The sequence below is a fragment of the Myotis daubentonii genome, chromosome 14 (genome assembly GCF_963259705.1).
Source record: "Myotis daubentonii chromosome 14, mMyoDau2.1, whole genome shotgun sequence".
NCBI classification, from domain to species: domain Eukaryota; kingdom Metazoa; phylum Chordata; class Mammalia; order Chiroptera; family Vespertilionidae; genus Myotis; species Myotis daubentonii.
This window is the reverse complement of record NC_081853.1, coordinates 50,682,537-50,693,678: the sequence shown is the minus strand read 5'-3', so window position 1 is coordinate 50,693,678 and position 11,142 is coordinate 50,682,537. Positions and strand designations below refer to the sequence as shown.

The 11,142-nt window shown below is 42.5% G+C and overlaps 1 protein-coding gene across 1 annotated transcript; it reads right to left on the bottom strand.

Moving 5' to 3' along the window:
- Positions 1-2,776: 2,776 nt before the first annotated feature.
- LOC132215699 (zinc finger protein with KRAB and SCAN domains 7-like) lies at positions 2,777-10,046 on the bottom strand. The gene is made up of 2 exons (XM_059664358.1): positions 9,787-10,046; positions 2,777-5,977 (listed from the first exon to the last, which is right to left on the bottom strand). Exon 2 carries the CDS (start codon positions 5,964-5,966, stop codon positions 4,527-4,529), a length of 1,440 nt encoding a protein of 479 aa, XP_059520341.1. The 5' UTR covers positions 5,967-5,977; positions 9,787-10,046; the 3' UTR covers positions 2,777-4,526.
- Positions 10,047-11,142: the final 1,096 nt, after the last annotated feature.

The window sequence follows — 11,142 nt, the reverse complement described above, 5'->3', positions numbered from 1 at the left end:
TGCTCTCTAACAGTCAGAAAGGCCAGAGACAATACCTGAGGCCAAGGAAGTTCAGTAGTTTCAGTGAGTTTAGAGATTTCGAGTTTAAGAACTCCCTTTGTTCTTACAACCTTGCCTGATGATTGAGGGTGAGAAGGAGCAGGGATGATTACAAGAACTTTGTAAGGTTTTAGTTAAAACTCCTATTATTCTCCCAGTGAAGTGGGTGCTTCAGTCACTAGATATTGTGGAGGGTAAACCCCAAGTGGGAAACACATTTTTCAACAGTTTCTTTGCCACTGTGGGGGGGTCAGTCTTGCGGCAAGGAAAGGAGGCTTCACAGATCCAGAAAAAGTAAAGAATATATTGGTGACCCATACTAGGAGGCAGATGAAATGATGTCCAGTTGCAGGTACTCAAATGGTCCACTGGGAGGAGGTTTGAGGCTCTGGATTATAAACATGAAAGGTGGCCGTTTTTCACAATTTTATAGCAGTCTCCACACGAATATTTACTTATTATTTGAGTCATCTTAGCTGCACCATTGTGGGTTAATGAATGGAAAAACCAGTAGATGGTGTTTGCTGGGAAGCTTGGAAGAACCAAGCGGCCATATTTAATTTCCCATAGCCCTGACTAAATTTACAACCAGTTTGTCTGTTGATTTCTCTGATTCAGGAGATGACTGCTGCTGTGTTGCAAGGACCTCAGGATGACAAAAGGCAAAGTTGGACAACAAGGGATCATTTTTTCAAAAGCGGAAAGGACTTCATTTACATATGCCACAACCCTTATAGTTTCTGCTGCTGCTGCTGCTGCTGCCTGTGCATGAAAATCAGCCAAGGCATTTTCCTGATGCTCAGTTTCAATCCACTTGGTATGAGCCTTGATTCTGATGACAGCAATTTCAGAAAGTAAGAGAATAGTAGCAAAAAGGTCATTTATTTGCTATCCCTTTACCTATCGGAGTCCCAGAGAGTATGAGAACATGTGACACTTCTTACGTTCACCCTGTACCAGGCATGTTTTTAGAGACCTTATGTCCTTTGCTGACTTGAGAGATCCTGGACTGCAGGGACCAATTCTGATTCTTACCTTTACATGTCCAAATTGAGTATTCATGCCATTCTCCAAGTGCCAGATTTCTCACTAAAATACAAAGTGTATTTCTACTAGTAGTATATGATGACATGATGGCTTCCATGTCCCTTTAATACCACCAACACTATGTACTGTTGAAAGAACAATTGAGGCACATTTAATTTTTTGAGTTTATATGTTTAACTGAGCAAACATCAATTCAAGTCAGGTAGTGCCAAACTGGAATTGGTTAGGAACACCATCAACAGAAGCTAGGGACAAGGTTTTTATAGAAGTGAGGAAGCAAGGCAAACTATTCGATTGGCTATAGCTTAAGTAGGTTGCATTATTTTTAAAAATATTTTTATTGGTTTCAGAGAGGAAAGGAGAGGGAGAAATAGAAACATTGATGATGAGAATCACTGATTGGCTGCCTCCTGCACACCCCCTACTGGGGATAGAGTTAGCAAGCCAGGCATGTGCCCTGGCCCGGAATCAAACTGTGACCTCCTGGTTCATGGGTCAACGCTTAACCACTGAGCGATGTCGCCTGAGCATGGTTGCATTATTTGGGAAAGCCCAGTTGGCTGTTCTGATTGTTTTTCATAACCTGGAGGCATTCACAGGAATTGACTTTAGCTTAGCTTTCAATTTGCTTAGGTAAGCCACCAAAGTATTAGCACCACCTCAGTCTAATGACCTCTGTCATTACTTTGACAATTCTCCCTTTATGTTATCTTCTCATACATCAGAGTGACCAAAAACTCAATATTAGTATCATTCTTAGTTACCATCATGTTTAAGCTATTCTTGTCTGATTGTCAAACTCATTAAACTTGAAGGTTTTATTTTATTATTTTTTATAAAGAAAGGAAGAGAGAGAGAGAGAGAGAGAGAGAGAGAGAGAGAGAGAGAGAGAGAGAGAGAGAGAGAGAGAGGAACATCAATGATGAGAAAGAATCATTGATTGGCTGCTTCCTGCATGCCCCATACTGGGGATCGAGCCTACAACCTGGGCATGTGCCCTGCCCAGAAATCAAACCATGACCTCCTGGTTCATAGGTCGATGCTCAGTCACTGAGATACACCAGCCAGGCAACATAAAATGTTTTTTTATATTTTTAAATTGATTAGAGAGAGAGAGAGGAATAGAGAGGGAAAGAAAGAAACATCGATGTGAGAGAGAAACATCGATTAGTTGCCTCCTGCACATACCCCAACCAGGAATTGAACCCACAACCTGGGCATGTGCCCTGACCAGGAATCGAACCAGCAACCTTTCTGTGCACAGGATGATGCTCAATCAACTGAGCTGCACTGGCCAGGGCAAAAACATAAATGTTTTAGTTCTATTTTCAAAGATATAATTTACCAAATTCATTTATAGCTTAAGAGAAAAAAGAAAAAGATTTTCTTGAATCTAAAAAACAAAACATTAAAGAACTTGCATGTTTCAAACAAAAAGTCATAAAAATTACAATCATTCTTATCAGTTCATTTAATCTTATGTTCTTTATTCTTATTCTGCTTGAATCTGATTTTTCCATTAGAGTTCTGGAAATTCTTACCCAGTTTAGTTAAAGTGATCTTAATCAGAAACCTGTATTCTAGACTACCAGAGTCCTTTTCATTAATCTCTCTGAAGATTAAGCACTTTTGCAAAAGAACCAGAGTAAACAGTAATTGTTTGTAAATGACTAAAAGACTTTCAAAAATGGACATGGTTAAAACTATGAGTTCATTTATAAGAAAATTTAATTATTTTGTGGCATACAATAAATTAACAACTAGACAATGACAATATTGACAAATTTATATGAACTTCAATTAAAAGATTACCTATATTAGTAACATTTATCCATACACATATAACCTAAGGCTTATTATTTTTTAGACAATGCTTCTTCCCATGTAATTTAGCATGCCAAATAAGCTAGCTTCACATTTCTCTTTTTTAAAAGCCCCCAATAAACATTCTTTCTAACCTTATTGGAGATACCTCCCCCAGAATCACATTTAATTCTTATTTTCTTGAGCTTCAACTCTCTTCCCTTTCTTCTCCATTGTCTCTGAGACATAAATTGGAGCTCACAAAAACCTCTTCCCTCTAGGCTACATACCTAACATTGTATCTCTAACTTCCTTCTCCTTTGTCACACTGTCAATCCTGTTTTCCTGCTAAGAGGAAAGGGGTGAACACCCTATGCAAAAGTCCCCCAGTAGTGGGGCCCTGCCCCAAGGAAGAAAAAAGTTGCTGAAGGTTATGTCTTATATATGACTATAAAGGGAGAGAATATCCTCTGAAAAGATTTCCTATTTCTTTTGCCCTTGGGAATGTAAGATGGTCCAGAAGATAATAACAATAATTAAGGAAACACTTCTCAGCTTGAAATTAGATAACAGTTGAAAAAGACAGAACTAGTTGATAAGGAAATCAGATTCGTTTAATTCTATTATCTGCAACAAACTAGATCACTATGAATTATAAGCTTTCAAGAATGCTTCTAAATGGGATTTAGAATCATCTTTGCCAAAGCCAGGAAAGTTAGGTCTTCCTGCAGTAAGTTTTGAAGCAGTTCTTAACTTGTTTATTTAGGCATCAGGTGGAGCCAGGTAGGTCAGAACTGGAGTCAGTGTGCAGGAAAAAGTATGCATCGGTAGACTCCAAAACCTAGATACACACACACACACACACACACACACACACGGCACACTCAAGCAGAAATCCATTAGCTCTTTGAGGATGAGATAATAGTAGTAAGACTCTCGGGGGTTCCAAGCATGTCCTCAAAATTCTGGTTCAAATAAATGTTTATGAAATTAAAAATAAAAATTAAAAAACAGGGGCACATGTAGAACATATAAATGAGCTTTTTGCATGTGATATCCTATAAAATGTTGGTCCAATGGTGGGAGGAAAGTTCATGCCCACTTTATGAAGGGTGCAATTAGAGAGTTGAGATTTTAAAAATTATTTTTAACTTGTGATGAATTTTTAAAGAGCTACAGCAAAGAGAAAAAAAAGAGAGGGGCATTTGCATCTTACTTCAGTCATGTCAGTTGGTTCAAATAAACTCATAAAAATTAGAAATGGAGAAAGGAGTGAAGCAGTCTTAGAGAATAACTCTATGTAAATTGGGAAATGAAAGTAGAATAGAATAAGGAAGATTTAACCTCTGTCCCTGAAAAGTACACAATCTGATTACAGGATGCATGTCAAAAAAAAAATGACATACATTTATAAACACAAAATAAAATAAAAACCCTGCAAGTACAGTAAATGTGTAGTCCGTACTTCCCCAATAGTGGGGAAGGACTGCACTGTTCCTCCCACTCTCCACCTTCATGACCTAGCAGACAGCATGTAGGGAATGGTCCACTTTGATTAGTGGTTTCAAGAAAGGGTCAGGATAAGCATCCTTCTTATACAGAAAGCTTAATTCAATGTTCCTGGCTACCTTGGAAACTTACACCTTATGAAACTGAGCCAGACCTGAGAGCTTCTTCCTAGTATGAGTTCGCTGGTGGTGATTAAAAGTGCAACGCTGACTGAACGCTTTTCCACACTCAATACATTCATAGGGTTTCTCGCCAGTGTGAACTCTCTGGTGCACAGTGAGCTGTGAGCTGTCACTAAAGGTTTTCCCACAATCATCACATTTATAGGGTTTCTCCCCAGTATGGGTTCTTTGATGTACCATAAGGCTAGAATTATGACTGAAGATCTTCCCACATTTATTACATTCATAAGGTTTCTCCCCAGTGTGAATTCTCTGATGTATAATGAGGTATGAATTTTGATTGAAGGATTTTCCACACTCATTGCATTTATAGGGCTTTTCACCTGTGTGAAGTCTCTGATGTCGAATCAGACATTTACTCAGGCTGAATGCCTTACCACACTCATTACATGCAAAAGGTTTTTCTCCAGTGTGAATTCGCTCATGGTCAGCAAGGTGAGAGTTCTGATTGAAGCCTTTCCCACACTCCCTGCATTTGTATGGTTTTTCTCCAGTGTGGAGTCGCTGATGTCGAATCAGACTTTTATTCCGAGTGAAGGCCTTGTCACACTCATTGCACTCATAAGGCTTCTCCCCAGTGTGAATTCTCTGGTGGTCAATAAGATCTCTATTAGAACAGAAAGCTTTCCCACACTCATTGCACTTGAAGGGTTTCTTCCCAGTGTGAAGTACCTGATGTCGGAGAAGATTTTTATTCCGAGTAAAGGTTGCTCCACATTCATTGCACTCATAAGGCTTCTCCCCAGTATGGGTTCTCTGGTGGTCATAGAGTTTGTAACTCTCATTGAAAGCTTTTCCACATTCATTACATTTATACGGTTTCTCCCCATCATGGAGTCTCTGATGTTGAATGAGATGGGAGCTGTGTCGATACGTCTTTCCACACTTGCTGCATTCATAGGGCTTTTCCCCTGTGTGGGTTCTGAGATGAACCATGAGCTGAGAGGTCTGCCTGAAGGCCTTGCCACACTCATTACACTCATAGGGTTTCTCTCCAGTGTGGATTCTCTGATGGCCAATGAGGTGTGAACTCCAATTGAAAGCTTTGCCACATTCATCACATTGATATAATTTCTGTGCCTTCAGAATCTGATGTTCTGTAGGATTACAGGACAGATTCTTATGTTCCCCAAGATCCTTATACTCATCACATCCATCTTCTGAAGATTTATTTTTATCCTCACATGTTCTTTCCAAGAAATCACTTTCCAGTCTGCTCCCTTCCTCCTTTGAGGGTTGTGCTTCTAGCTTCATTAAAGCATCTTCACAGGCATTTCCAATTTCTGGTCCCCCAGGAACCACCCCATGCAGGCCTCCTGATGTCCCATCAGATGACTCTGTTCCTTTGGGAATTTCCTGCCTTGGAGGCAACTCTGAATTTTCCATCCGAGTCTTACCTGATCCCAAAAGAAAGAAGAAGAAAGCTTTTACTCATTTCTCATCCTATTGAGGAAACAGAATCATCAGGAGTCTATGTACCTAAAAAAGCCTTCACATATGGACAAGGAATGAGGTGACACATTGAGAATAAGAGAGAAAATCAGAAATAGCTCAAATTGTTCTTCATGAAAAGAAAGACAAAGGAGAAGTTCAGTGGAGAGTAGATGAAGAGCCATCAGGACAAAGAGATGTTGAGTCAGCACAGTTGAGTGAGCAGAGTTATTAAAAGGTAAGAGATCAGATGTAAAGCATGTCTGATCTTCCAGAGGTCACTCAGATGCTATGTATCCTTAGGAAATAAAGTCTAAAGGTCTTTTCCAACTTTGACATTATATGATTCCATGACTCTCAGCAAAGATGTTGGGGAGAGAGAGTGAGAGCAAATACATCCAATCAAATATGAGAAATAGTGCAGGCAAACATGATAGTTGAAGAGAGATTTACATTATGAGGGTATGATTAGAAAAAAGTAACAAAAAGAAGCGATTCTGGTTTGACAGGACAATGACAAGATTTTGAAAAGCCATGGGTTCAGAAATGCTAAGGCAAAGGTCAGAAGGGGAGAGCAAAGCTCTAGGAGTGGGAATCCTATAGACCCAGGAGCACTGGACTGGTAAGAGCTAATACTGCACGTGTATAAAAATTAAGAAAGCCTGTCCAGGGTGGCTCAGTGGTTGAGTGTTGACTTATGAACCAGGAGGTCAGGGTTCGATTCCCAGTCAGGGCACAGGCCCGGGTTGTGGGTTCAATCCCCAGTGGGAAGCATGCAGGAAGCAGCCGATCAATGATTCTCTCTCATCATTGATGTTTCTATTGCTCTCTCTCCCTCTCACCTCCTCGTTCTCTAAAACCAATAAAAACATTTAAAAATGAAAAAAGAAAGGAAGAAAGATGCTCAAACCTACTTCCCCAAACTTGACCATTTTTTCTCTAATAAACAGAACCAGAGTCCTTGGGGGAAAGTGGTTGATGCCAGGCCACAGTAGAGAAGATACAAGTTGAATGGTTTGTGATGCCAGAAAATCAGGCAGACATAGAAAAGGATGGGGACACCTCAGGGGAGAAACAGGCAACTTGAAAGAGCTCTCAATGGCCAAAGTGGGAACAAATTAAAAAACAAAATGAACAACAGTGCTGCACTATAAGCCAAAGAAAAAATTACACATCTAATGTCACACAATGATATAACTTCATTGAACAAATAAACAAAAGGCGATGAAGGCACAACCCTTCCTCACAAAGAATTCCAGTTAATAAATGTAGAAGGAATAACAGAAATCAGTCACCATTATACCATTACAGAAATCGTCACTGCAGGCAAGATTCACCAAAGAATGCTAATTGACTGGTGAAAGGTAGGGACAAAGAGGATATTTCTATGCAAAACCTCAAAGTATCTTCACTTTGAGATTTGGCCAGTGTGCTAAGTGGTTAGAGCACCAGCCTGTGCACAAAAGGTCGCATCTGGGTTGCAGGTCTGATCCCCATCCTGGGCCAATGAGGCGGGTGAGGGAGGGGGCCAGTTGATGGGTCTCTCTCACATCAATGTTTCTTCCCACCCTCCCCCAGCCCCCACCTCCCTTCCTTCTACTTTCTCTAAAAATCAATGGGAAAAAATATCCTTGGGTGAGAATTAACAACCGGATCACGGATCAGCAGGATGGTGGGGCAGTGAGCTACAAGCGGGCAGCTGAGAGCTACAGGAGGGGGCAGGGCAGCAAGCTATGAGGGGAGGGAGGAAGGGCAGGGGGAGCTACAGGAGGGCAGCAGCGAGCTACTGGCACACGGATTCATGTGCAGGGCTACTAGTATATAAAAGGGTAATATGCTAATTAGACCAGATGTCATTCCAGACATTCTTCCTGACAAAGCCAGGGCTGGAGGGAAGCCAGGCTGGGTCCCAGGTGCCTATGGGCATCCAAGGAGGGAAGCAGCCCAGGTCCCGGGTGCCTGCGGGTGGCCGGAGGAGGGAAGCCTGGATTCCGGGTGCTGGAGGGAAGCCGGTGCCTGCAGCTGGGGGAAGAAAGGCCTACTCTTGCATGAATTTTCATGCATCGGGCCTCTAGTGTGTAAATATATGTGTGTATATATATATATATATATATATATATATATATATATGTATATATACACACACACACACACACACACACACACATATTTCTCAAAATACTAATTACAAAGGGAAAGATACTATCTTTACAGAGGTAAAATCTGGCAGACACCACAGGGTTAGATTAATATCACCAGTAATAAGACACATCAACATCATTCTCGAAAAAGGAGAAAACATATAACAAAAGCAAATTGATGATCATTCTAAAAATATAAATACGAAATACTTCAAAATATCAATGTTAGAAAAAAAACAAGGAATGACTGAGAGACTTCGGAGGACCTGCCAGTTTGAAGGAGAAGTAGACATGACACCTAAATGAGGGATTCTAGACTGCATCCTGGAACACAAAGGGTCAATAGTCAGAACCTGATGAATTCTGATTAAAGTAATCAGCTTCATTAACCGCATTGCACCACTGTAAATTTCTTAATTTTGATGGTTGTAGTATGATTATGCAGGATATTAACTTATAGCAAACTGGGTAAAGAAGAGAAGGGAACTCTGTATAGTCCTGCAACCTTCTGTAAGTCTCTAATTACTCAAAATTTAAATGTTTCAAACTGAAGAAGTTTGAGTTGTTACTGTTTTTTTCTGATTTATATCTTAAACACAGGGTGGGACAAAAGTAGGTTTATACTTATATGTAAAATAATGTAATAATTAATAATAATACAAGAATAAACTGTTTCCCCAATTTAAGTTTAGAAATTACCAGTTTAGTAATGACTGAATCTGTTCAAAATGTTAATAAAAGTTTTGTTGCATGGAAAAAAAAAAAAGAAGAAGAAGAAACTATTCCACCCTGACCAGTTTGGCTCAGTGGATAGAGCGTCGGCCTGCAGACTCAAGGGTCCCGGGTTCGATTCCAGTCAAGGGCATGTACCTCGGTTACGGGCACATCCCCAGTGGGGGATGTGCAGGAGGCAGCTGATCGATGTTTCTCTCTCATCGATGTTTCTAACTCTCTATCCCTCTCCCTTCCTCTCTGTAAAAAATCAATAAAATATATTTTTTTAAAAAAAGAAGAAACTATTCCTCATACAACTGTAAATCTACTTTTGCCTCACCCTGAATTTAGGATTAACTCAGCAATCAAGGACATTAAATTCTGACCATTCTTATTCTGATTGGGATACATTCTTTCATTAATTTAATAAAATTTAATGAGCAAGTAGTATGTATCAGGCACTAAGGTCACAGCAGTGAATACAGCATTTAAGTCTCGTGCACTGTGTACTATGGGAAAATAAATAGCAAACAAAATGTTTTCTTTTAATTCTACTTGGAAACATGTTTTCGTGGTATCATAATGCTAGCACCAAAATTAACCAGCATATGAACAAACGCATTCCACAAATGGAAGATACTATAATTTTCCTATAAGCAACAGTATGAATGTACATAATGACACTGAACTATACACTTTACAATGGTTAAAATAGTAAATATTTATGGATCATTTGGTACATGCTATGCATATTTCATCACAGCATTGTTTTACAGAATCAGTTTTTAAAAGCAATAGGACCCCATTTCATAATATATGTTTATGAGTTTGCGTAACAATGCGTAAAATTTCCAATATCAGGAAGCCTCCCGACGAAAACATCGCCAGATTGCAGTTACTTTTACTATTCTGCCACTCACCCGCGTCCCTAGCCGTCGGCAATGAGCAGCTTTGTTTGCACGATTAGGAGAGGAGAGAAAGCGCGGAAACCATTCCTCCAAATGGTCTCCTCCGGGCGGGGCGCCCCGGGCGGCGAAGCGCTCCCAGACCCGCCCTCGGCGCTGCGGGCACGGGGTCCAGGACCAGCCAACCGGCCCCGGGCGCAGCCTCCAGGCCCGGCCACAGCCGCCGCCGACTCCCCGCAGGTCAGGCAAAAGCCCCAGCCGCCCTCCCGCAACCGCGCGGCACGGCAGCTTCCGACGCCCCCATCTGGCCATTCGCCGCGCGCCCGCCGCCCCTCGCTGCGCGCCGGCTTCGCTGCGGGATCGAATCACGCACGCGTCACCGTCCAGCCCTCGGCGGCCTCTCTAGGAACCCGGGAGGGCCAACGTCTCGGCTTCTCCCCGGTTCCAGGGCCGTGCTGGGCGGCCGATGTCTAAGCCATCAGGGGCTCATCTCCCACTCACCCCACCTCCCCCACAACGCGCCTGCCCTCCACTCCCCCATGCCCATTCGGGCCCACAGCTCTATCAGCCTTGGCCTGTGTTCCCACACCCCTCCCAATGGATGTGCAGGGCTGCCCTTGGGGCCTCCCTCCCCTCTGCTCCCCAGCCCCCTCCCCGCTCCCCACCCGCTTCCCTGCCTCCAGATAAGAATTGGATCCTGAGCTAGGGGTCAAAATAGCTGCGGACCAGTGAGATCTAACTGACCGCTCATGGGTCCTGGCAGGAAGGAGTTGTTAAGAGGTCACTCATTACTCCCTGGGGCCCTCTTCAATGAGGGGACCCAGATGCTAGTTTCCAGGACTAGCCTCTTCCCTCATCACCACCACAACCGGGGTCGGGTGGAGTGGGGGGGGGGGGGGGGAGTACTTTCTTATTCCCAGCCACAGGCAGGCAAACCTTTACCTTCTCACCCCTCCACCTGTTTTCTCCTTTGGGTGAGTTCTAACCAGCTCATGTAGTTGTGAACATGATGCTATTGGCCAGTATGTGGAATCCTGAAGTAGGTTTGTGGGTGGATAGGCCGCTTGAAAAAGAGCTGAAGCAAGATCAGGGGACTGCCCAGCCTCCGACAGAGCAAATGTCTTTTACCGACAGCACCAGAGACCCTGGAGGGTGTGCAGCCAATGCCATAAAGCACGCGTTGCCATTGCAGAGGCTGCTACAATCTGCTGTGGAAGGGCCAGGTAGTTGCTTTTGTTACCTTCTGGTGTATTTCCTAGTGGCCAGCTCCTGCATGTTGCTGACTGATCTCTCAGGCGCTCTGATCCACCCTTCTGAACTACCCCAAGTTCCTTTCCAGGGACATCACTAGAACGTGAATATCAGAACCCT